General features: G+C 41.5%; 3 protein-coding genes across 8 annotated transcripts in view; 1 reads left to right on the plus strand and 2 right to left on the minus strand.

The window, feature by feature from the left end:
- LOC105687505 (very low-density lipoprotein receptor) overlaps positions 1 to 5,674 on the minus strand; it is a 21,632-nt gene extending 15,958 nt beyond the window's left edge. For 2 of the 4 annotated variants that reach the window (XM_048653980.1, XM_012403195.3), the window contains exons 1-2: positions 4,857 to 5,670; positions 2,367 to 2,492 (exon numbers count right to left, since the gene is read on the minus strand). In XM_048653980.1, the coding sequence (XP_048509937.1) occupies positions 2,367 to 2,492; positions 4,857 to 4,956 (226 nt within the window). In that variant the 5' untranslated portion in view covers positions 4,957 to 5,670. Of the gene's footprint in view, positions 1 to 2,366; positions 2,493 to 4,856 lie in introns of all 4 variants that reach the window. The other 2 variants (XM_020853179.2, XM_012403194.3) reach the window with 2 other exon arrangements.
- LOC105687577 (serine-rich adhesin for platelets-like) lies at positions 2,422 to 27,798 on the plus strand. 3 transcript variants are annotated; one of them, XM_048653975.1, is made up of 5 exons: positions 2,422 to 2,538; positions 14,839 to 15,606; positions 18,878 to 18,983; positions 19,095 to 19,267; positions 20,374 to 27,798. In XM_048653975.1, the coding sequence occupies exons 2-5, from the start codon at positions 15,537 to 15,539 to the stop codon at positions 27,672 to 27,674; spliced, it is 7,650 nt and encodes a 2,549-aa protein (XP_048509932.1). In that variant the 5' UTR covers positions 2,422 to 2,538; positions 14,839 to 15,536; the 3' UTR covers positions 27,675 to 27,798. The 3 variants fall into 3 exon arrangements, with proteins under 3 accessions (XP_048509932.1, XP_048509931.1, XP_048509933.1); XM_048653974.1 differs by lacking the exons at positions 2,422 to 2,538; positions 14,839 to 15,606 and adding an exon at positions 15,850 to 16,197; XM_048653976.1 differs by lacking the exons at positions 2,422 to 2,538; positions 14,839 to 15,606 and adding an exon at positions 16,259 to 17,058.
- LOC105687507 (pleckstrin homology domain-containing family J member 1-like) lies at positions 7,216 to 9,772 on the minus strand. Its single transcript, XM_012403197.3, has 2 exons — positions 9,528 to 9,772; positions 7,216 to 9,265 (listed from the first exon to the last, which is right to left on the minus strand). The coding sequence occupies exons 1-2, from the start codon at positions 9,616 to 9,618 to the stop codon at positions 8,784 to 8,786; spliced, it is 573 nt and encodes a 190-aa protein (XP_012258620.1). The 5' UTR covers positions 9,619 to 9,772; the 3' UTR covers positions 7,216 to 8,783.
- Positions 27,799 to 27,830: the final 32 nt, after the last annotated feature.

Raw genomic sequence — 27,830 nt, forward strand, 5'->3', positions numbered from 1 at the left:
GAAATTCCTCATTAAATTTTTCATGTTTTCGGAGTGAGGTCAGCCGAGTATCGGACGCCGGGCGTAGAAAGGCAAGAATGTACGACGGTCAGACAAGGGAGGAAAAAAAGGCCGGTGTGCTCGCCCGGGGAATTGGAACCATGAGATAACGTCTGCAACGGCACAGAATCCGCGATAAAGGCAACGAACAGCGAACACGGCGAAATATAGCGAACGACGAGTACGTATGTACATTATACATACATATGTATAGTTGATACAGACGTCGACCATTCGACCGACAGAGAAACGGCCGAACGTTCGGTTTGACGGACAGACGGACAGAAGCCGGCCAACCGGCCGACAAACTTCTCGCGATCGATAAGACCGCGTTCTCTTCTTGCCAATCTTATTCCCATCTTCCATTGTGCTCGCATCTCGTCATCCCGGCTTTACCGTTTATTCAAGGTCATTTTTTTTCTATTCTCTCATACACATACATACTTTGCATCCCTTGGAAATTGACCACCTTATTTCACCCGCGCTGCGGTAAACTCTCGTTTCTCGTTTGTCGAGGGGCGACAAGTATCAGCTATTCATCAGATACCCCCTTCAACATTGTACTACTCTGGAAGAAATGTCAAACTTCAATTTCATGCTTCGGTCCTTGACGATTGACCTCTGGTCGACGAATCTCAAGCGCGGAGCAAAATAGGTAAAAATTCATTCAAAACAATCGCTGGAAGACCTTCTATTCTCTAGCGTTGTTTACATACACGTACATACAATCTACTATACGTATAACTTTATCGACGAGTCGGAATTGCGAAGTAATGATGATATGATGACATGACTCGCGGAATTTCCACTTATTTATCTAATTGTAAATTTTACTACGCCTTGCTCGCTGTTGTACATCAGATCTAAAACATTTGGAGTTTTTATTGAAAACGTAATTCATGATGTCATCGTCGTCCCGTTTGCAAATCTAATTGTAAGTTATCTTTACAAAGTTCTGAGCCACGTCATAAACCGCGATAACCATTCGAAGAAAGAGGCGGCTCAAAAATCTCCATTCAGACGGTGAGATATCGACTCGAACGTTCAAGCGATCTAGCTTCTACACGATATCAATATACGATGGATGGATCGACGAAGCACTCGGGTGAAAAATATACGTATGATTCGACAAGATTTAGAGATGCGTAAGAACGCTATTTACACACATGCGGTACTATAACTTGCTGATCCATCGATTGAGCGATCCCCCGAACGATTGCTCGTCGCGGAAACGGTCGCGCGATTTACCCTATGTCAAATAATATTAGCACGCGATATGAGAACGTGAGATATACCTACACAGACATGTTTCAGATGTACGATACATCATGTGATAAAAAGTAAACACGTTTGTTTGCCAGCGAGGGTCAAGACTGCAGTCATTTCTAGAGATGCGGCGCATATACGATACACGGAAATAGAGCTCGTCGAAACTACATACCTGATGTAAGTACAAATATATATTATATATCGCGAGTCGGCTTCCATTTCATACGTACAATCGGCAAGTGGGATTACATCCGATTGTTGTAAACTGTCGCATTTATTTAAACATCGACGTATCCGCTCGAAGTCAGATCGACGAATGGGTAACACATATTTGTCGACGAGTTTTCATTATCGCACGTCCATTACTTATGTACACTTGTAAGATTTTGCGAACAACGGTGTGCGGCAGTGTGCGATTCAAAGTGCTCTTGATAGCTAAAAAAACTATACGCGAATAACCGAGTCAGAGGATTATGCTGCGGTAATACGGTACACGTACGTACAATGTCATTGCGTTACGGAGTTGTCTTCGGAAAAGTTCTTTCGTTCTTATGTAACGTTGCTAGACGAATTCGAATATCTTTCGCAATTGATTGCATATTGCGAGGCTTAAGTTTGTATCTTAAAACATTAGCATATTTCGACCTACGTACGTATGTACATACGTTGGCATACGCGAACTGTAGGTATACCTATACGAAATTATATACCTACGACACTTTCGTAACATCGAATATTCGGATGTAAGCGCGTCTTTGGTCTTGACGCAGGCTCTTGAAATTTCGAGCGTGCACGCGGAGCCGAATTCAACGTCGACCCTTTTGACGAATCGGTGCAGCCGGTTTCTCTTGGCGAGGTGAAAATAACAACATCAGTTTTTATTTTCCAGGTGGCAACACTTTGAAAGTACCGACACAAAAGGAAATCGAAGACGGTTCAAATACTCGACCTTGTAGAGGTTGTTCGGCTACTATCAAAGTCATAACGAGACGTGAGAAGTGAACGGGTTATACTTGAGCCAGTCGGGTAATCAGATATAATAAATAATATTTACTCACACTTGCACTCTTCCGGACCTTCGTCTGAACCATCCTCGCAATCGTCGTCGCCGTCGCAAACCCAAGTGACTGGGATGCAGTTGCCATTACCGCATCGATATTGTCGCAGGGGACAGGCGGTCTCACCTGTGAATCAATCGAACATCTTATCGAGCCAGATCTCCACTCTCGCGTAAGTATATTAATATCTGCGCTGCGAAATCGACCGATATACATATGCATGTATAGGTATACATATGCGTAGGCATAGCGTGTGTTTAACTAACGTGTGATACAAGGTGGAACTAAGGGTATACGGTATGAATAGTAGATAGACTAGGAGCAGCTTTCGATCGTCTAATCTTAGCAAAGCGATGTGCCGCAAGCTCTGAAACTTGTATGACAATAGCGAGAGTGAATTGAAACGCGCACGGGACTGACATTAATTCCAGTCCTGAGTGGGTATACGGTCTGTCTGAAAAGGTTCGTCGAGTTATCGAGAGTAAAGAAACGAAACGAATGATTAATCAACGACCATCGTGCGAGCGTCGTTCAAATTGCGCCTTGTTGTCGGGCATACCTATATACCTATACCTATGCCAACTTTGCGCGATGACGTATAATACAGTATAGGTACAGGTATACAGGGTATCGGCGCAACCGTCGACTGCGAGTATAATTTTCCGCTCGTATCAATTAACACTCATTCACGTATCTGAGTCTATATGGATGGGTGTATATGCGAATTAGGAATCTGACTGACAATGAGTTGAGGATCGTGTGAGGGCTGCGAGTTTGCCAAACCTGCGGACTTTGTTTATCCCGCGAAACTCATTCGAACAGCTCTGACGTCTGTCACCTTGATTTTTGCACCGTGTGTTCAGAGTTTGCTCCTATTTTATTTTTATTTTCAATCTATTTTGAGAACCGATGCGAATGATGCACAACGGTGTGATAATCAACTCGTAGAGCATAACTACATATGTATATAAACGATCGAGCGATGATCCTTAAAATATTTGGTCAACCTTTACAGAGACCTGATAAAACTCGATATACCTGGATACCTGTACATATTCCGGTGCACAGGATCTTTGATTATCGTCTTTTGCTCGTTCGCGATTCGACAACCACGGCGGGTCGGTGACTGCATGTCACCGCATGTCAACGTGACGTAAAACTTGACCCTTGTTCCTGACTTTTGTCAAGCGTAGACGCTTCGACCGTGTGCTGAACGTGTCCGGTGGTTGTTCTCTCAAAAAATGACCACCCCACGTTTTGAATCTCTTTCAGGCTAATGAAATTTCTCTATTCATCGGTTAATCATTCGCTTTACAGTAGCTTTGCTTCGCCTTGTATCCTTTTCTCTATGGGCTTCCTAAGATCGCACCATTGAGTTGTCTTTGTCGTCAAGTTTATTTTTGATAACTTACAAACGTCACCTTTCAAAAGATAAAATATGTAAGCGAATAGTTTGGGAGCGCGCATGTCAAGAAAATGATATTCCAGTCCTATATATCACACGTCTTATATCGTAGGAAGTCAGTTATGTGACTCAGAATTGGTTGATTAACTCGACCAACGAACACATACACACAGACACGGAATCATAATTTTATACCAAGTGCAAGTGATAAAGTGAAAATTAGGCGACGTCCTCGCCGAGGTTGTGATCCAGGAGTTTCCGGTGTGGATACGAAATTTTTCCCTCCACATGTATGTTGTTACTATTAAATTGACCTACCCGCCGATTCACTTGTAAATGAATTTTATAACGCGATGGATTCCGTTGACGGAGCGTGTATTTACAAAGAGCTACGACGACGAATGAGACGCGTGGAAATGTTGACATTGGATACTTTCGAAAATTTCACGCAACGATGACACGTCAATAACACGACCGAGAAACCAAATGGTTATTCAAGTGCGGCATCTGCTTTTTTGGCGTTTTTGTGCGTAAAAGGAACAGCGTGTGAAAAATGCAAACGAAACTTGAATAAACTGTTCTGAATCGAACGCAATAAAAGACGACATTCTGTACTAAAATTATTCATGAACCGATGCCAGAATTATTATCGTCGCGTTTGATCGTAAGCCAGAATTCATCGCACAAACAACAAAAAAGTCGACGAGCAGGTAACAACGGCTAAACAGTCGGTCAGACGTAATGAATCCTCTAGTTTTTCTAATCGCGATCGACTGTTTGACACTGGCTCACGTCAGTCTGCTTCTCTATCCGTCAAGCCGTCTGTATCTAGACAACACTGACGGTGTGGGACTACACGTTGCAATGACAGATATGCGATAAATATTGTTATCGTCATTGCGATCACCCTTGAAGAACAACGGATCTAGGGATGTAAAGAATTTCTGAATACTTCACGTTCTTCACCGTCATACGAGCCGGTAAGAACAAGATATCTACAACGAATGACATCGGTAACGAGAATAAATTGATGGGAAAGCAAACCCGTATACTTAAGTAAGGTGAGACACGTAGATGAAACTTACTTTGTGTTGAAGAACCTTCGACGGTATCAACGATAGAAATTAGCGTGATAATAACAGGCGACAAGGCTACTAGAAGCCCGAAAATATTGCTCCACCCCATGTTCACCCTCCGTCTTTTCCCCGAAACACGCACCACTGTTCCGTTGGATTTCACCCTCTTCTTTTTCGGTGGCTGTTTTTATACTCCCTTATAGTTCGGTGGTGAACCACCGCCACCTCCCTCGCACCCAAACTCCCTTGTATGTTTTATAAACACAATGTTGGTATAAGAGGAAATAAAAAAAAAGTATAGGGTATTTATTTTTCAATCACACGCGAGACATTATTTGACTGACGATGAGCGAGCACGACTCGCCAGAATTATACCTCGGTATTTACTATGAGAGGCAAGGTGGGACACAGTGGGGTGACTTCTCCTCTACAACCGTGTCTCCCTAATGCCGTAAGGGGTAAAAAATTGAAGAATGGTGGTCAATGGCATGTAGGCCCGCCCCGTCTATGCACGTCTCACTCGCCCGGGCGACACGGGAGGAACTGTGTGTGACGCACCGAATCGCGCCACCGGCGCGCGCACCGTTGTGAGTATTTTGTAGCGTTGTCTTTTCAACCTTCCGTGCCTCTGCCTATGACTAGAAACGTAGGTATGCCTATGCCTATGCCTGCCCGTAGCCGTAGAGCACTTCCAACAATCGCGTCCTCGGCTTTGCGAGATTGACTGGAAACCTGGGGGCTTGTGTAGCGGCCGGTGGTACGTACACGAGTCGATGAGATCTATGCTTTACCGGTGATTTTCGTATTCCGTTTAGTCCAGGTTGATTTCCCCTTCACCTCACCGATCACCGGGTCGTATCGGAACTGCGAAGCACCTTGGATTGCCTGCCTGCTCTTGGCTGCTCCTCGTGCGCGACACGTTTCCAAGCTCGACTCTCGAACATCTCTTTCCTCGAGTTTTCACATCGCTGATCGCCAAGCTCGCCCTCACGACGGGTCCGAGCCCTTCGTATCTGGCTGGGAGTTTTCAAATTCAGAAACCTGTCGAATTTTTTAAATAATTCACCTGCGAATCGCCAAAGGTCGACGTACCGGCTACACCGACAAGGGCTGTAAGCATGTGATCACGTACGTACCTACGTACGTACGTACATCATACCTTATGTTGCACATGAAGACTCAGGCTCGCGTCAAGTACGTCGAAAAGAATGTATTATTATCCGACTGCTCCACGTGTGTGGCGTGCCGGCAAATGCTAACTATGACGTCATGCGAACGAATCGCCTGTTCCATGACGTATTAGAGAACAAACGGAGGGAGAGAGCGGTGAAAAGAGTAAGAGAGACGAAGAGGTGTGGGCTCGACTTCATTTACCGTTTTCGCATGCTGCGGGTGATTCCCTACGGTGCTATGGTCACCTTTTTGCACCTGCTTTCACCAACTACTTTACTACGATTATTACTGATCAATTTTACCGCGCCTTTTCCGCGCATCGCCAGCACTAATCTCATCCCTGCCTAGATACGCTATTTGATTTGAATATTTGCGCCAATGACTACGAGGATAATGATATACAGTTCTACACGAGTATACTCGGTAAACTAAAAAACTAATTTGTTTCGCTTATGATTGTCGTGACGCACATTCTATCTGTGTAGTCGAAATGTTTGGTTGAAGGTATAGAATTATTCCCAGGATAATTGATTGAATAATCGTCTGCGACTCGATTCGACTGGATTCGCACGTTAAATAGTAGATCATTAATTCGTATGATGAGATAGGATAGGAGGTGAGGTGAGGTGAATCTGATGTGCGTCAATTGAATCTTATGACCGATCACTTGCTTTTACAGTTGCATAGGTCAGGAAGAAAAAATTAGATAATGATTTTGCTAATATTGATGCGATAACACAAAAATTTTTCCTTGAGGATCTGTATGCAGCGAGACACAAATTCCTGATATTACGAATCTAAGGTCTACTGTTTTGATGGATAGAAATATTGATGAAACTGTAATTGCTAATTTTTTTTTTATCATACCGCGCAGCGCAATACTTCTGCCGTCATCGGGTCGAATCGCTGCACATACCAATTTGTGTTGGTTGATGCGCGTCATTCGGAGCTATCTTTATTCAACATGCGCAAATGTGATCATTGAACGTCCTACAACTACGATATTATATACCAGATGAGGCGATCATACGTCATTTTTCATAAATTCACCGGGTAATAATTGATACCTGTAGTGGGCATGAAAATCGAATAAAAAGGTAAACGAAGGTCAAAATTGAAGATATAATACTTCAGTTCGAAGTGTGAACTTTTACTCACAAAAGTATAGATATATTGGTGGGTACATACACGTATGATCGTATTGACTTTATTTATTGTTGGATTCCTAGCAGAAGAGGCGTTCAGAAATCCATGTTTACTCAGGCGACGTTATAATTGAGATTTGTTTAATTGATTTGTTTATCTGATCATTTTACTATCATATTCTATTTCAGTGACCATAAACTAACCAACCGTGATAACATTATCTTTTTAATATATAATAGGTCAGTACGTCGAAGTCGATGTTAAGAAATGCGTCATCAGTGATGCGTAGTCCGGATTATCACATGCATGGCGTCTTCAATTAATTACGTTGTCAAATGATCATGTACACATTAATGTCTGATGGAGCGTAATTTGAAGTGTAGAAAAAAATTCTACGATTGTACAGTGGCACATGCATTTATTGACATAAAGCGAAAGAATCATTCATACGCAGATTTAGCCTAACGAGTGATAATCTCTCATCCATCAGCCCTTGCAAATTTCCACTCACTGACCTTGTACTTTTTTTTAACAAGGGCATAATTTGTACTCTAGTCGGATTTTGGGCGTCGATGACTTTCGTTCGTTTCAGACGAATATTGTTATCGCTTGGTGAAGAACTTTTTTGTAAAATTTTAACAGGACTAATAATTTGAACTAACCATATAAAATTGATTATTTATTATTTCTTCGGTTCTGCATAGATAATAGCTATATTTCTCGTCCAATGAAGCATAATTCGTTGGTCAAAAAATGGAGTTAATATTTCTAGTAATTTACTCAAACTGACCTTTTAATTGATTTAAATCTGTACATTGGTGGCTAATTGACTTCAGATGCTTGAATTCGTTGGGTGGAACGAATTAATGAACCTATTATAAAAAATACATTCCTTGTATTAAACCATAGATATATTATCTATGATTAAACTATATACGCTCCTTATGTAAGTATGATCATATTTGTAACAATTGTCACTGTTAAATAGAATGAGTATTTGGTATCAGTGTTATCAAGGTGTTAACCTAGGAACTGAGTGGAGAGCCTACAGTATTTCTCTTGTTTATAAAATACAGTCTAATATTAAATACTAAGTACATGTGTTCCATTGCTTAGCTCAGGTAAGATATTTTTTGCAATATACTTTGCGAATGAATAAATTATTTTCAGATGTCCTGGAACGCTAGTTGTTAATGTCAAGCTCGACAGAGCGATAAAACTACTAATTTCGTTATTTATACCCAACCATAAGAGTAATCAAATACTAGTAAATGTGCAATATCAGTGGAGCAAAATGAGACAGTCTGCCCGGTTGTCTTCTATAGTGAAAAATGTTAGTTTCGTCACCACACGTAGTTCGTGAATGCAGATAAATTCCTGTCATGCATCGGACACATTGTGTAATTTCTTTAAAACTATTGCATGTGTAATTGCTGAATATCGGTTCACATTTCATGATAAACACACTGACACATCACTGATATAAATTGTAGTGTATTTCCAACCTGTAGCCGGATATATATTTTTCAAAGCAAATAATCGCAAGAACACAATCAGCAGTCACATTTTTTATAGTCATTTTTCAGGTTATTTAATCCACAGACTGAAAATGTATTATCAAAATTCAATGAGATTAGCTTCTCTAGTAACAGTATTGATCCCGGTTGTCGTTGATACAGAAGATCTGAGGTGTCGGACATGAGATCTAAAGCTGGGCACACTTTGCCAAGCTTGATCTCTGACAACCCCTTGATTCCTTGGGTACATCAATAACGGATCTTTACCAGTTTTATTACACAATCTTTCCTGCAACATTATCAGTCTGGATCGCCAATATTCGTAACTGGATTGTCTCAATGTTGTAACCCACTCTTCGACTTTAGACTCTGATTGAGCACTGAAGACGTGTCTTTTTTCATGTTCATCCCTAAACGCTATACTGAATGCAAACGCTCCCTCAGACGTTGTGTCCAAATTAATACTGCTGTTTTCTAGAACGATTACACCCGATGGTTGCTTTGTGGCAATTTGTCCCAAATCATTGATGTTGAAATAGAATAACAGGTTGGACCTCAATTTGAACCACTTTTCCTTGAAACCTAGAATGAGGTAAAAATTCCAATGTGTTACAGGAGCAAAAAAATTTATTATCAAATATGAAAATAAAAAACACTACTTCTAAACCAAGGAAATTGCAAATATCGCAAGTAGACGGGCCTATGCTTAGTTTGTTCAATGGTAAATATTATGCGGCTTTGCGCAGTCGAGAGTTATGTAACTAGTCATTTTCCTCGTTATAAGTGAATGAGGAAAATTCAGGATTATTGATTTCAAATATGACAGCTAATTTTAAATACCAACCCGATTTGTGGGCGCGCTTATGGTTAAGTCGCCCTTCGAGATCAGCAGGTCCGACACTTGCTTGAACAAGTTCTCTTTCGTTAAATTTCATCTTCCCCCAATTGAGGTATCCAAATTTTTCGTCATTACGTTGTTAAAGTGATAAAACCACTCCCTCAAGAGCGTTCTAACGCCTTCCATTAACATAACATAACCTATCCCAGAATGCAACTGACAAGTACTGACACTGACAGCTGAAGAAATAGTTTTCGTGTTTACGTTGCTCAGAATATTCACTAGGTGCCGCTAACTTTTTATCACAGTCGTAAAAAGTACGCAAACTTTTGCGCATGACAATCGAACAAACTTTTGAATTTCAAATATTACACTTTCCCATCGGTTCAATAACTATAATACCACCGAAATATGTCGATGAAAAATTAGCAACCATCCAATACAAGCTCATGGGTTTTCGTTGGTACCAAAGTATTTTATCAACTAAGCTCCGATAGATGGGTTCGAATTTTGTATTTGCATTGCATTATGCTACTGAATTTGGAAATTACAGATTCTTTCGGATTCAGGATAAGGTGGGCATTTTCGATTACTTAGTTGTAGTTAAGTTATCCAACCTTGCATGGTTTCTGCATCGCGTTACGTATTTCAACTTGCAATTCGTTCGGAACAGATGTTGTTTTAATTTATTTCGTCTGCTGAACGGGTTGGTGAATTTTCGAACTTTCAGGAGGAAATGATGCGACATTGCAATATCTGATGGTCATCTAGACAAAACAAAACGTTAGTTTTGTAGCTGACCGAGATTCAAACCGGTTTTGAATACCTCAAAATACCTTGGTGAAAAATTATAATTTTTAGATATATTTTTCCTAGTAAATCACTTCTCGATGATGAGCATTAAATTTATTGGAGTAGATGATTCTTTGCCATCCGCATATTTGATCGGTTTATTTTCACTACTTGAAACTGGTTCAACCTCGTTTTTAACTTCTTACTTTCCTTGACCTAAGCACCAACTAAATTTAAACTCAACACACGCGAACATCAGATGATTCGATTATTTTGTTCCTTGTGTTCATCCAGGTGTTTAATCAGTCTCGTCGTCCGTTGTTGAATAGTATAGATGAAACTGTAGACAGAATTTATCACCCCATACAGTACAGAGAGATATTATAGAACAAACAGAATTTCTGTACTCACCATATGATTTTCAAAATTATACCGAGTAGAGGCGTTGAAAGTAATTGGTTAGAAATCATAGATGTTTCAAAATAATTGCATTTCTCAAGTTACAAGTTCGAAGGATATAGGTGGATTTGTTATGCATTTAAATCATAGTCGAATTTTGTCCGAAAGAAGACCCATTTTCAAACGGACGGATTTCGATGAAAAAAATGACGTCTTGAAGATTGAAGCTCTGACTTCAAAACCGTCATCCTGAATTTGGTTTTCTGCATAGTTTTTTTTTACTCTTAAATCACTTTGATTCATCGCAATCCATGCATGGGTCATAATATTCGAATTTCTCGGTCTACGAGGGAGCCCGAGCTTTGCTGGAGTTAGGTAGTCAGCAGCGTAGCGCTTTGTTGTGAGACGTCACCTTCGGGGCTGAGCAGAGGTGACGCCCCACAACAAACCGCGCGCCCGTGGCTACCTGACTCCAGCTAAGCTCGGACTCCATCGTAGACCGAGAAATTCGAATATTTCAACCCATGCATGGATTGCAATGAATCCAAATGGGTCTACGACTAAAACCAATCGATATGTCTTATAATTTTTCTGCTCTCAACAGCGAATAATTGATGATTACTCGATCGATTGCACGAGTAGATGATTTTGGCTTTCAGTTTTGGATTTCTGAGCTGATTATACGTGAGATTACTCTTGAAGAACCAAAAAAAAATTCGATTTTTGAGCAAAAACCAAATCATTTTTTTAATTGGGTTTAATATACTTTTCTGACGTATTTTGACCTCAGGAATCCGAATCTGGAAGAAAAATTGACCTATCTCTAAAATTGACCGAATTATCGCCAATTTTCAGCTTTTTGGGGTCGAAAATAAAAAATTTATTTTATAATCTATTTTAATGTAATTTGAGCTCAGGAATCCGAATCCGGAAAAAAAATTGATCTATCTTCAAAAATGACCGAGTTATTGCCGAATTATCGCATTTTTTGGCATAAAAATGGAGATATCTCGAAGGGAAAAAATCGTAGCTCAATTTGGCTCTCGGATTCGTGTTCCGGAGGTCAAAATACATAAGAAAAGTGCCATACGATCAATTTTAAAAAATAAAAATATTTGGTCAAAATTTGAAAAAATCGTAAGGGGTACCCCTTGGAAAAATCTCAAATTTTGACCAAAAATTTTTATTTTTTAAAATTGATCGTATGGCACTTTTCTTATGTATTTTGACCTCCGGAACACGAATCCGTTGTCCAAATTGAGCTACGATTTTTTCCCTTCGAGATATCCTCAAATTTGTACCAAAAAAGGCGATAAATCGGCGATAACTCGGTTATTTTTCAAGATAGATCAATTTTTCTTTCGGATTCAGATTCCTGAGCTCAAATTACATTAAAATAGATTATAAAATAAATTTTTTATTTTCGACCCCAAAAAGCTGAAAATTGGCGATAACTCGGTCAATTTTAGAGATGGATCAATTTTTCTTTCAGATTCGGATTCCTGAGGTCAAAATACGTCAGAAAAGTATATTAAACCCAATTAAAAAAATGATTTATTTTTTATCAAAAATCGAATTTTTTTTTTGGTTCTTCAAGAGTAATCTCACATATAATCAGCTCAGGAATCCAAATCTGAAAGCCAAAATCATCTACTCGTGCAATCGATCGAGTAATCATCAATTATTCGCTGTTGGGAGCAGAAAAATTATAAGACATATCGATTGGTTTTAGTCGTAGACCCATTTGGATTCATTGCAATCCATGCATGGGTCGAAATATTCGAATTTCTCGGTCTACGAGGGAGCCCGAGCTTTGCTGGAGTCAGGTAGACCGGGGCGCGCGGTTTATTGTGAGACGTCACCTTCGGAGTTGAGCAGAGGTGACGCTCCACAACAAACCGCGATCGAAATATTCGAATTTCTCAATTCACCAGCAAACCCGAGCTTTGCTGGAGTCAGGTAGCCACGGGCGTGCGGTTTGTTGTGGGGCGTCACCTCTGCTCAGCCCTGAAGGTGACGTCTCACAACAAAACGCTACGCTGCTGGCTACGCTGACTCCAGCCAAGCTCGGGTTTGCTGGTGAATTGAGGAATTCGAATATTTCGACCCATGCACGGATTGCGACGAATCCAAATGGGTCTACGACTAAAAAAAATCGGAATATCTCAATTTTTCGTCTGATAAACAATATATCAAAATTTTGATTGAATATTAGTAATTTCACAACGAAATCATTGCGTTGATTATCGTAAGCTAGAAAATGAACGAATGTTGCCCACCCCCTCTAATGATGTGTAATAATGTGTACGAGAAAAAAAATTTCTGGAATTTTTTTTTTTTTTTGTTTTCTATTTTTCATGTACACTTGCTGACTCTGATTCTGAACTACAGAGCGGGCTCTAGTATAGCAAAATGTTACAGAATTGATTTTTTTGAGTGTACCCTGAACGTTAGATGTAACTACTGAATTTTCACATATTTATTTCCTTAAGCGGTTTGCGGTTACATAGAATTCGCAGAAGTAACGCAAAGGGATGCCGCCGATCAGGTGGATGAAAGGGTCAAATCAATTATGAGGTGTGAACAAGATCTTTATCGGGTCTAGACAGTTCGTCTGAAACCTGCTCACTATAGAAGCAAGTTAAAAAATAAGGACAGAGATTTCACACCTCATGAAAAAAATGAGGCAATGATTTCACACCCCATCATCTATTAGAAAAGCAATAAATTATTTATGAACTTCGGCACGTGCCGACTGTCATAATGCCTCACGCACGTGTGGTACCAGGTATCGAAACAAGCGACGCAGGGTCACCTGTTCTACGGCGGAGCCTGAGCTCGCCATGGATGCATCGATTGCGTTCCGGGTCATTTTTCTCAGGTTTCTTCTCGGTAGCGAGAAAACTTGGCGAGCGCGAGGCGATAGACGCCGCCGAGTAATAGGAATACGAACAACGTCGAGAGCGCTCGAGCGCGGAGCGCCAAAATATGAAATCTCCACCCACGTAACCTGCCATCACGTTTTTCACTAAATCTCGGGAACGAATCATCGGAATTTGGCGATGGAATAAAAATTCTAAAGACGTGTTATTGTGGGCATAAATCTTGTTCATTTTGTTAGGAGAATTTGATTATCACCAAAAACAAAAAAGTTGGATTTTCAAAAAATTGAAAATTGTGTCAATTCTCTTGAGCTTCGATAAGGGAATGGAAAAAAAAATATTTTTAGATTGTATGAATCATTTCGCAGCGATTTCCATTGGGAAAGTTCGACCTTTTTTTTTTATAAATCGTAGTTTGGAAATTCTGACTTATGGCGTGTCTAGTGGACTGATTGTGAGCATAATTCATCAGACCCTTCACATCGTCGAAAAAGTTCTACCTAGTGTCAAAAATATTAGGAAAAACTGGCCCGTCTGACGTTGCAAATTTTTCACACAGATTATATTTCAAGCGAAACAATGTAACCGAATTCCACAATTTTGTGAATGAGAGCAAAAATCGAAAAAAATTCAAACGAAATTTCCCTCAATTCTTTCGATTTTGGTAGCGAAAATAACCGTTTTCTTCAAAAGAGTTCTCTAGGGTATCCCCATGTATTTCGATCTCAGGCATCGGATTCTAGAAGTCAAAAAGATCTACCTATCTCCGATGACCACTTCGAATGAATAATGGCCGCTATAATAACATCGAGTCATGGTATCCATTTCCTTCTACTACACTTCTGACATATCAGTTTATCTATATGTGTCATAATCTATTACAAATTAGTCTCAGCTAACTATAGAACGATGGCAAAACCTGTTCCACGGGGTACCCTGTGAATGTCGTAGCAGGTGTTCGGACTTTGGAATACATCTTTCAGGAGCGGACGTGATCGCACAAATGCGCCAGTGATAAACTTCACCGGAATTTACTATCATCGATCACACTTAGGTATTCGAGCAATCGTTTCCACTGGATAGATATCAATTTGGTTTCGATATTGAGGTCACGACCTTCGTTCATCCGTGATTGGGTGCTACATGCGTCTGCGATACTCTTTCATACCGTCAAATGTGACTCAATACTAATGCGTATAATTCTGGTATGCGTATATTATACTGGTTTTATTGTTTTGTTGCAGAATCGCAACTCGAGGTAACTCAAGGTGAGTACCTGTATACTTCGGTATACGACTCCGATGGACTGCAGAAGATTCATCCATTTTAATATTTCGTTTTTTTCCGCCAAATAACCTTCGCGAAGTTTAAACGATGTATGTTATTGTAATCATAAAACGAAATGGAGAATTTTCAACAGAGAAAATGAACCAATTTATCCGAGACAAAATTCCCAAGGTCAGTCTTCGATTCGGCGCGTGATCTTTGTTACGCTTGTTAGGCGTGGTCTTCGGCCGGTGAAAGGATGCGGGTCGAGTGACATAACTGTGCCTCATCTGCAGCAGCATCTGCATCGTGGTGATCGGGAGAATGTAACACACTGACCGGCTTTATTACGTACGCGTCTGCTGTAGGATTCACGGATCCAACGACTACTCGAGTGAACGTGAAAGGATCGTCTACCCAATTATAGCAGCAGATTCGGCTACTTTGCGCAGAATTATTAATACCTACTGTGATTCTCGCGATGACAACAACGATTGCTTTCGAACTTTTCATCATCTTTGGCTACGTCAGAAAAGCATTGCGGCTCTGGACGAGTTGGACTTTCTCTGCTTTCAACATGATTCTTCACGACTTTGCAACCCTATTATCGAAACAAGTCTTCAGAAAGATGTCGGTCCCTTCCGACGAACCCCTGCGATGATCTGGAAACGGTTCGATGGAAAACTCTGGAACCGTAGATATGTTCTCTGTACTGGAACCGACGAGATTTTTCATTCAATCAATGGGTACGATAAATCGCTATCAGCCGTTTTTTTCTTAACGTAGCATATGTTATCCCGACATCGAAAATATGTATTCAAAATCGTAGTTCTCTATACAGTACATCGTGAAGCAAATAAGTTGATTTGCATTCGTTCAGTAATGGACAAATCGACGATTACTTTCTGTTTCATTTAAAAAAAATCTTATCGGCTTCGCAAGCATTTCAAGCGAGACGAGTCTTCGACAGTGTACTCGTTTAACAATTGCGTAAGACGAAAGCTGCAGCTCGCCCCGAAAATATGGCGGTGCAGCACGCCGTGTCGTTGAACTCTTTAATCGAAAGTATCACCTTTACGATTCAGTTATGTACCTACGATCTCGGGGTCGCGCAACAATTTTCCCCGACATACGAATAGTACACCTTTGTTGGCTCTTCGGGGCAGCTGCAGGTTCGCGTTGCATGACTTATTCCCGAACTGCAGAGCAAGCTTCAGCTAAACGTGTGTGGCGAAATTCGCTGGCTATTGCCGTTATTTCTGACTTGCACAGTCCAATTACATTGCAAAGACCGAATGGACTCTTTTTATTATCAAAGGAGTTCTTGTTGTTAGAAGGTAAGAGCTCAAGATTCATGCTTAAGGGTTGTTTAACAGTAGAACACTTCACATCGGAAATTATTTTCAAACTTTATACCATCTAATTATTGACTATACGATCGATAAATTGAAGACCACGAGTCGAGCTGAAATTGTTGTTCAATTTTCTAACAAATATCAATGATTTCATGACTTCAATACTTTCGGAGCGGTAAAACTTATAAATTACCGCCGGGCTAACGTAAGCGAAGGGATGTTGGGACGAGTATAGGTCGATTACTAATCGTGATTGTGATTCTGGAAAAAATCAAAGACGAAAGATTTTTAAGAAGAAATAATGCTATTCACAGCACATGCCTAAAAATTTTTACATTCATGTATATGGTTTGCGTTGTCGATAGCGAATGGAAATAATTCATTAATTGATCCAAAAGTTATCTTTCTGCAAATCCAAAGATTACACTATACGAACCATCGATGATTTTACGTAAGTGAACATGTTATCCAATTAATAATACGAGAATCAACGATACCTAATTACTTACGCGTTAGCGCGGTGGATGGCGTAATAAAAACCGGTAAATATACTGATACTTTTTCTGTGTCCCTCATAGAGAGATTGCGCCCACGATACATCAGACGATGAGTGTAATGTCGAATAATTTTTGAACGCTTTCGCATACTCGGCGGAATCCCCTTCTGGGAGTTGAGTTGCCGATCGGCTATCGAGAGGAAACCGGTGAGGTCTTCGGCCGAAACTGATTGTGAGAACAGTGCGTCGTAGACTCTGTAACTTGACCGGTGGGCTGCCAAGGCTTTGGTGGTTTTCCTCATGCGAGTGAGTACGGGACGTCATGTGGTTCCTCGTACGTTACCTGTGTAAGTTTTATTCTTCGAATAATCGTCTGTTTCTTTGTTCACGCGGTGAATTCAAACATCTCAGAATAACATGATCTATCCGAATAGTGCAGTGTGCCAAGTTTCGGAGTAGCCGAAACTATTGCTGACCCGGTGTAATTGGTCACCATTATTATCAGCACAATTCGATTTTTTATCATAATTGACTATAGTATGTAGTAACACTCCTGAGCGGTGATGCCAAACCTGACAGCTCTCGGATTCAGGGAGCTGCAAATACCCATTCTCCAACAGAACAACAAAAATTATAGGCACCTATTTATGTCAGTGTACAGCGAAACTCACTGATAATGAAAGGACTTGATCCTCCAACCCTTCCCCGGTGTCGTGGATGTCGTAAAAAATCACAACAAATCACATGGTACAAAATAAATTCAATAACAGATATCAGAAGTATGTCCGTATACTTACATATCATTCGAATCTCGACGTACATATTTTATTGAAATATTTCTGAAACATAAAAGAAATATATTTCCAACACTTGCAATTTTTGCAAATTTCATATTGCGAGAGTCATATTTCAGAGATATTATCTCCAAAGTTATAAGAATGTAGCACTACGTTTAATTTATTTCTAACATATTTATGAAACTGTTATGAAACTTTTACATTCCACGTGAAATATTTGAAAAACGTTCCAAACGTATTGTGAATTTCATGTTCTGACCAATTATAATATCACAAGTGTTTCGAAAATTAGCTTAGAATGTATCCGAAATATTATAAAATTTTTTTATTATTTAGGGGATATTTTCCTCCCTGTGGGAAACAAAATGCCCTGCGGTACATCGCGATTTTCGTAACTGATAATTATGTAATTTCGTTGATTCTCCGATATTTCGATATGTCGATGTAATTGGCAAAATACAAGCGTAGAATTGCACATGAATCACATGATGATCCGGTATGGCCTGTATTGTGCGTTGACCCACCGACCGTAGCGCGGGTTTCACCTCTAGGAATCATCATTTGGGAATTTCCGTCGCCATGAATATTTCCTTAATCGACCGAATCTTGAAATCATTCACCACCAATTTTAGGCCAATTCGATATTTGTTGTTCGTAATGTGTGAAATATCTTTCCCGATATTAGAAAAATAGGTGAGATAAATGATGAAGACAACCGAAAGATCTTGACCTTTGAAAATCTCTGTGACTTAATTTTAGAGAGTGAATCGCTGTCTCAGAATACCTTCGAAAGTAGAGAGGATAAGTTATTTTTTACCATGCTTTGGAGGCGTTTTCCGTTTTCGAATTAGATTTCATGAAGCTAACGGTAAACATCAGAAAACAAACCACAAACATCGGTAATTTTTTTTGTAAAATTTTCAATGTGGAATTTTGCCATCTCGCATTATTGCGTCACCGTATTACTGATTCGCAAATTGCTGTATGATTTCGGAGCTTTCTATTTGCCCACAGTTCATGTAAGGTTGTGACTTTGTCGGGGCAGACTGCAATGTTAATTATCATGACTGAAAACTCTAACACCTATGCATTCTATGAGCGGAATGCTGAACATAATTTGATTTTTCTCAACGAGAGTTCACAGTACTATTTGAAAGATCATCTATTCTCACACTTTTATGAAGGATATTTTGAAGCATATGCGACATGGTCATAACATCTCGGATCGTTTTTGTAATGCATTTCCAAATATAAATAAATGTCAAATAATTTTACCCGTGTCAACGAAAAAATAGCCATAAAACGCCAACAAACAGTTACAAGGTCGATGTATACCATTGGAGACCAAATTAATTTTCTTTTCCCCCAGATCTCGCGACAGTTATTCTGTGCATAGACCGGCCAAAAGTAGTACAGTCCGGTCCAATTGAGAAGAATTTTCATTTTCCTAGAGCAGTTGATGGCACCAGAGGAAGGTAAAGTTTCCCTCATTTGGATATCACATCCGTAGATATTAGAGTTGTTATAAATGGCAGGTTAGTTGTGTTATAGAATAACTTCATCTGCAGACAATATTTGGTTTCTAGTCAAAACGAAGTCCACGACAGCAATGATTCTTCAAATGATAACCAAGGCTCCGGTCGGATGAAGTCAGAATTTTCACGCATCGGGTATAACGTACCCGGAGAGCCAGGAGTCGACTACCCAGCCTACACACGTGTGCCTAAAACCGGGTTCTCTTGTCAAGGCCGAACGCACGGTGATAATAATTATATTAGTAGACTAGTTTTTTCTTGAATAATAGAAAATTTTCCTTGCGTCCGCCAGCCTTTGTAAAATAACGCACATTGAACAACATCTCGAACCAATCATTCAGCAATTTTCAAAAATACCTTCTGAAACGTACTCTAAAGATCGTTCGCAAGGATCACTTCTAGAGTTGGTATACCTACAGCGATATAATGTTGTACGACCTATTGAGAAAGAACGGCAAATGCCATGGCGATCGCCCAGGACCGTAACTCGTGCTATATGAGAACGCTTCTATGATATCACGACGATTGAGAAACAAACGTATCCTTGACATCCATCACGATGCAGAGGCGAAGAAGCCGGGTTTTCCAAACATATCAAGAAGAGAAAAACACAAGTTATCGTCTCGGAGCGTCTGTACGAGAAATTTTGACGATTTATCATTACTAATTTTGCGTCTAGATATGTTTCAATCGAACAATTACCCGGACATCTTCCATTTAGATACGTTGCATTATATGTAACTCGCGAGTGAACGCATTTCCGCAGCTGCAGCGATTGACTTTGTTGTTCATGATTCAAACTCGTCAAACCTCGTGTATGCAATTTATTCGCCGAAAATTTAACTACTCAATTCTCGTGTCTCTTTTCCAATGTGGACTTGTAGATTTGTACATTGCGTAAATCACGAAAAAATTCCGACAAAATTTTTCAAAGAGTTATCATCGGCAAGACAAATTTTCGACAAATAGAATTGCATTTTAAATGCTATATCATCAATTAGCTCTCGATTGGCACTCCGATGAGTCTTACCTCGATCACAGGGTAGATTAGATCGCCACGTCGTAACTATCGGACCGCGGTGGTCTGGTGCATAAAAAACTCGTGGGGTCCCGGGTCTGCTCAGTTACATAATGCCCAGAGTATCTCGAGGGGGCCTCGAGTGATACCCTAGTCATACGATTCTGACCACTTTAATACAATAAGATACGTGTTAGTGCATTGAGCTGGACGGAAGAATTAATCCTCCAAGTACGCCTAAAATAATCAGGCAAACCAGTTTCACGATTGAACATTTTTATTCTATATTATTTTCATTTTTGTTTCATGCAGGCTATTATGCTGACGTGGAGACTGGCTGTCAGGCTTTCCATATATGCCACAGCGTTGTGATCTCCTCTTTCATCTGTCCAATCGGATCGATTTTTTCACAAAATCTGCTCACCTGTGAGTGGTGGAATAAAGTGAACTGCAAGGCGACCGACTACTCGCATCAAAGAATACACGATATCGATCATGAAACGGCCCGAAATGCACACGCGACGATACACCAAGCAGAACGAGACGCAGCTAGACGAGGGAAAGCTATACACGTTGAGAGACAAGCTGAATCGATAGCCAAGTTCGATAGTGATGAACATAGAGCAATTGCAAATAGTAATGCTGGGTTCAAGCCAAATATCGTTGATGTCGCTTTGATATCGAAAAACTTTGCGCTACCGCAACTAAGCGGGGGTTCAGGATTCAAATTCGGCGATACTGATTCGTCCATCGTTCGCATCAAACAAAATTACAACAGTGATTCTCTGGTCGATTATCCTATCTCACAGTCAGGCACGTTTGTTGGCGATTTTCAGAACTCTGATCCGCAGAATGACAGAGTTTCCGAGAATAATTTCCAACCATCGTATGCGCCGACCGTTCCTACCGTCACGACCACGACGAGGAGAATGTACTCACCCACTGTACCAACTATGCACAAGCGTTCTACGGAATCCTACGAGAAATATGTTCCGAATATCGAAGGAGCCATTCATCCGTACGCTCACAAAAGTGGTCTTGACCCCTTGACTACGAAGGATAGTGCCAGCTACGCAGACGGCGACCAACAATTGCTGACTTCCAGATTTTCAAATATAAATCCGCTAGATTTTGACTCCGATATTGCAGATAGAGTAGAACTGTTCAGGGAACGGCCATCAAGCTCCCCATCGAATGAGAAGAACGGTGAAGCTGTATCAAAACCGGAAAGTGCTACGTCAAACAGTGAAAAAATGGGGCAAAGTAATACAGTGAGAAATGAAGAGAATAATGAGCCTGACATTTCTCAAGACAGAATACCACCCTTAATTATCCAAATTCCAAGGCCTGCAGGCTCGTCTGGACCACCTTCCATTAATATTGCTGATCAAATATTTACCTTCGATTCACTGACGACGATGCGACCTTTGATATCTCAACCGTCTAAACCTGTGGGAGGTATCGACGGAGAACAGACGCCAGAAACACCCACCAGTACATCACTTTTGATTCCACAAATTGCGCAATCTGCAGAACCAACACGTACACAAATTTCAGGGGGAGTCGACGCCGGAGGAATTGTTGGGTTACCACCCAGAATACCGTCTTCGGTACCTCAAATTCCGCAATCTGGAGTAACAGATGCAACTGATCGAATGGAAACTTCTCAATCCCCTTTTGAGATTCCACCGTTGATTCCTCAAAATTCTCAACCCGAAATTATTTTGGAAACTCAAAATTCAGCTACGGCTGACGATGGAAGTTCATTCGACGTACCACCAAGAATTCCGCCCTTGATACCCCAGATTACACTGAACGTTCAAACAGAAACTTCTAAATCGACTGACGACGAAAGTTCACTTGATTTGCCATTCAGAATCCCACCTCTGATACCCCAGATTACACAATCCGAACAAACAGAAACTTCTGGATCGACTGGCGACGAAAGTTCACTTGATTTGCCATTCAGAATCCCACCCTTGATACCCCAGATTACACAATCCGGACAAACAGAAACTTCTGGATCGACTGGCGACGACAGTTCATTTGATTTGCCATCCAGAATTCCGCCCTTGATACCCCAGATTACACAATCCGGACAAACAGAAACTTCTGGATCGACTGGCGACGAAAGTTCACTTGATTTGCCATCCAGAATTCCGCCCTTGATACCCCAGATTACACAATCTGGACAAACAGAAACTTCTGGATCGACTGGCGACGAAAGTTCACTTGATTTGCCATCCAGAATTCCGCCCTTGATACCCCAGATTACACAATCCGAACAAACAGAAACTTCTGGATCGACTGGCGACAAAAGTTCATTTGATTTACCATCCATGTTCCCATCCAGAATCCCACCTCTGATACCCCAGATTACACAATCCGAACAAACAGAAAATTCTGAATCGACTGGCGACGAAAGTTCACTTGATTTGCCATCCAGAATTCCGCCCTTGATACCCCAGATTACACAATCCGAACAAACAGAAACTTCTGGATCGACTGGCGACGAAAGTTCACTTGATTTGCCATCCAGAATTCCGCCCTTGATACCCCAGATTACACAATCCGAACAAACAGAAACTTCTGGATCGACTGGCGACGAAAGTTCACTTGATTTGCCATCCAGAATTCCGCCCTTGATACCCCAGATTACACAATCCGAACGAACAGAAACTTCTGGATCGACTGGCGACAAAAGTTCATTTGATTTGCCATCCAGAATTCCACCCTTGATACCCCAGATTACACAATCCGGACAAACAGAAACTTCTGGATCGACTGGCGACAAAAGTTCATTTGATTTGCCATCCAGAATTCCACCCTTGATACCCCAGATTACACAATCCGGACAAACAGAAACTTCTGGATCGACTGGCGACGAAAGTTCATTCGATTTGCCATCCAGAATTCCGCCCTTGATACCCCAGATTACACAATCCGGACACACAGAAACTTCTGGATCGACTGGCGACGACAGTTCATTTGATTTGCCATCCAGAATTCCGCCCTTGATACCCCAGATTACACAATCCGAACAAACAGAAACTTCTGGATCGACTGGCGACGAAAGTTCACTTGATTTGCCATCCAGAATTCCGCCCTTGATACCCCAGATTACACAATCCGAACGAACAGAAACTTCTGGATCGACTGGCGACGAAAGTTCACTTGATTTGCCATCCAGAATTCCGCCCTTGATACCCCAGATTACACAATCCGGACAAACAGAAACTTCTGGATCGACTGGCGACGAAAGTTCACTTGATTTGCCATCCAGAATTCCGCCCTTGATACCCCAGATTACACAATCTGGACAAACAGAAACTTCTGGATCGACTGGCGACGAAAGTTCACTTGATTTGCCATCCAGAATTCCGCCCTTGATACCCCAGATTACACAATCCGAACAAACAGAAACTTCTGGATCGACTGGCGACAAAAGTTCATTTGATTTACCATCCATGTTCCCATCCAGAATCCCACCTCTGATACCCCAGATTACACAATCCGAACAAACAGAAAATTCTGAATCGACTGGCGACGAAAGTTCACTTGATTTGCCATCCAGAATTCCGCCCTTGATACCCCAGATTACACAATCCGAACAAACAGAAACTTCTGGATCGACTGGCGACGAAAGTTCACTTGATTTGCCATCCAGAATTCCGCCCTTGATACCCCAGATTACACAATCCGAACAAACAGAAACTTCTGGATCGACTGGCGACGAAAGTTCACTTGATTTGCCATCCAGAATTCCGCCCTTGATACCCCAGATTACACAATCCGAACGAACAGAAACTTCTGGATCGACTGGCGACAAAAGTTCATTTGATTTGCCATCCAGAATTCCACCCTTGATACCCCAGATTACACAATCCGGACAAACAGAAACTTCTGGATCGACTGGCGACAAAAGTTCATTTGATTTGCCATCCAGAATTCCACCCTTGATACCCCAGATTACACAATCCGGACAAACAGAAACTTCTGGATCGACTGGCGACGAAAGTTCATTCGATTTGCCATCCAGAATTCCGCCCTTGATACCCCAGATTACACAATCCGGACACACAGAAACTTCTGGATCGACTGGCGACGACAGTTCATTTGATTTGCCATCCAGAATTCCGCCCTTGATACCCCAGATTACACAATCCGAACAAACAGAAACTTCTGGATCGACTGGCGACGAAAGTTCACTTGATTTGCCATCCAGAATTCCGCCCTTGATACCCCAGATTACACAATCCGAACGAACAGAAACTTCTGGATCGACTGGCGACAAAAGTTCATTTGATTTGCCATCCAGAATTCCACCCTTGATACCCCAGATTACACAATCCGGACAAACAGAAACTTCTGGATCGACTGGCGACGAAAGTTCATTCGATTTGCCATCCAGAATTCCGCCCTTGATACCCCAGATTACACAATCCGGACACACAGAAACTTCTGGATCGACTGGCGACGACAGTTCATTTGATTTGCCATCCAGAATTCCGCCCTTGATACCCCAGATTACACAATCCGAACAAACAGAAACTTCTGGATCGACTGGCGACGAAAGTTCATTCGATTTGCCATCCAGAATTCCGCCCTTGATACCCCAGATTACACAATCCGGACACACAGAAACTTCTGGATCGACTGGCGACGACAGTTCATTTGATTTGCCATCCAGAATTCCGCCCTTGATACCCCAGATTACACAATCCGAACAAACAGAAACTTCTGGATCGACTGGCGACAAAAGTTCATTTGATTTACCATCCATGTTCCCATCCAGAATCCCACCTCTGATACCCCAGATTACACAATCCGAACAAACAGAAAATTCTGAATCGACTGGCGACGAAAGTTCACTTGATTTGCCTTCCAGAATTCCGCCCTTGATACCCCAGATTACACAATCCGAACAAACAGAAACTTCTGGATCGACTGGCGACGAAAGTTCACTTGATTTGCCATCCAGAATTCCGCCCTTGATACCCCAGATTACACAATCCGAACAAACAGAAACTTCTGGATCGACTGGCGACGAAAGTTCATTTGATTTGCCATCCAGAATTCCACCCTTGATACCCCAGATTACACAATCCGAACAAACAGAAACTTCTGGATCGACTGGCGACGAAAGTTCACTTGATTTGCCATCCAGAATTCCGCCCTTGATACCCCAGATTACACAATCCGAACAAACAGAAACTTCTGGATCGACTGGCGACAAAAGTTCATTTGATTTACCATCCATGTTCCCATCCAGAATCCCACCTCTGATACCCCAGATTACACAATCCGAACAAACAGAAACTTCTGGATCGACTGGCGACGAAAGTTCACTTGATTTGCCATCCAGAATTCCGCCCTTGATACCCCAGATTACACAATCCGGACAAACAGAAACTTCTGGATCGACTGGCGACGAAAGTTCACTTGATTTGCCATCCAGAATTCCGCCCTTGATACCCCAGATTACACAATCCGAACAAACAGATACTTCTGGATCGACTGGCGACGACAGTTCACTTGATTTGCCATCCAGAATCCCACCGTTGATAACTCAAACGCAAGATGTACCCATGGCACAGTTTGAGCAACCATCAGCTGTATCCAATCGCACAGAAACTACATCTACTGAGACTCCGTTGCAGATCTCTCAGCCAGGAGGATTATCAGGGACTCAAACTTCCGGTACGGACGGTGATAAAATTTCATATGGTTCAACTGCTAGGACTCCACTCTTCGTACCTGAGACTTCACAATTTGATCGGCCATTAGTCGTAACCAATCGTGATCAATTTTTTCCCCAATACACTCGGGCTCCGCCATCAGTTCCTCAAGGTTCTGAGTCAGGATTACCTGTCGTAACTGAAACAATGGCTGACTCAGGGGATGACTTATCTGCCTCGAATAATCGTAAGGAAACTTCTCAGTCACCGCAAAGGACAAACCAGACGAAACCAAAGACTACTGTTTTCAACTTAACATCCTCGAGTACCGAAAGCAGCACTCTGCCAACATCAGGACACCCCAACATGTTTCTTTCAAATGTTCATCCGCACGTTGTGCAGAATGGCTATGACCAGGAGTCTCCTTGTTCAACGGTACAAGACGATGGACCAACGTTGAGCCAAGACCACCCGGGTATTTCTTTAATGTTACTTCCGCCAGAGAAGGAGATCCCAAAAGAGGAAGGAGTATCGGTTAAAGGAAGCTTCTCTGGAACGGGAAGTCAGTACGGGGATGATCTACAATCTCCGATGGGAGAAGTCTATGCTTATGCAACCGCGGCTCCCTATCCAGATTCTTTCACCGTATCTCGCGGATACCTTCCGGTATCCACAAAACCATTAATTTCTACGACGAATAAAAGGATTTACAATCAGAAAAGTGCAAGTGCAGACGACCCATCTCAGTTTCAAAACCAAGATGCACGACGTTCGGATGGAAAATACCAAAAAAATGTTTCCGTTGATCCTCTCAAGAGATTAATTTCATCAGCAGGAAGTGTTCGTGCAACGAAGCATAAGATTTACGGATCAATTCGACCAAACGGTATTCCGTCTGATCCCCCGATTGATTTGAGTGAAATCCAAACTTCGATTGCTGGCAAAGATGATTCTACACCATACCAATTTTCTGTCACGGTTAACGGTGACGAGAACTTCACTCCTTCAGAGGATTTCATCGGCAAACTTCTTGCACAACAAGAGAACGATCACGCGGTATTAGATTTCGGGGATCTTGGAGACTACGAAATAATAAAATCTGAACATCCTGACGAGTATTCTGAGGATCTTCCAGCCGAACCTTCGTTTGATCTCGATAACTTTTTCAGAAATCGACAAAATGAACAGATATTCAACTTTCAATCTCAGAATTTGAGCCCCAATGAACCGAATGCCCGGAATAGCGATCGGGGTCGAATAGGAGTGGAGGCGGTGCACTCTGGTGATCATCCACGCCCCTTCTCTTTTGCCAATGACCAAAACGTGGGTTCGCAAACAAGATTGGCGTCATTTGATGAATTCCCCGTGGCAAACCCGCTCTATTTTCCGAGTAATGCACAAAGTGATCGCTCGGTAGACGATGGGCATCTTCTGAAAGTGGGGACCTATGCCGAGGACATAAACAGCTCGTTACGATCACTCTCCGATCTAGCGCACAGCGTATTCGAAACTCGATCAGTTGCAATTAGTAGGGCACAGATTTTAGACGAGTTGAAGAAGCACTTTGGTCAGCCTTTGTATTACGGTGGTCCTGGGGATGATCTCTCGCCACGCCTGGCTGGAGGCAACATCGAGAATAAAGTTGAACCAAAGTTCGCCAATTTAGAACAATATGGAGTTCGAAATGCTTCTCCGGTCGAACAACAGGAGGTCACGACCACTTCTACGCCTCCGAAAACATCTACGACTACTTCCAAGGCTGCCGAAACGCAGGTGGAAACTGAAATTTTACCATCATTGAGTTTTTCCCTCGACTCAGACGATGAGCGTAGAGCATATGCAGAAGCTGTTCTTCGAGGATTCCTGGCGGATCAACCTTCTGCAAGTCCCAGAAGCAAGGAGACTCCACTTTATCAAAGGTCGAGCGGAAATTAAAAGTCGAGTAGCCATGATAATTTTTGTTATTGTATTATGATATCGAGCGATGATTGTACATATTGTGTAAGCGTATTGTAATAAGTTTTCTCATTCATACATAAACCCTATGCTTTTCCATGTCGGTTAATTGTACATTCAGTAGAATTCATGACT

The sequence above is a fragment of the Athalia rosae genome, chromosome 4 (genome assembly GCF_917208135.1).
Source record: "Athalia rosae chromosome 4, iyAthRosa1.1, whole genome shotgun sequence".
Classification (NCBI taxonomy): domain Eukaryota; kingdom Metazoa; phylum Arthropoda; class Insecta; order Hymenoptera; family Athaliidae; genus Athalia; species Athalia rosae.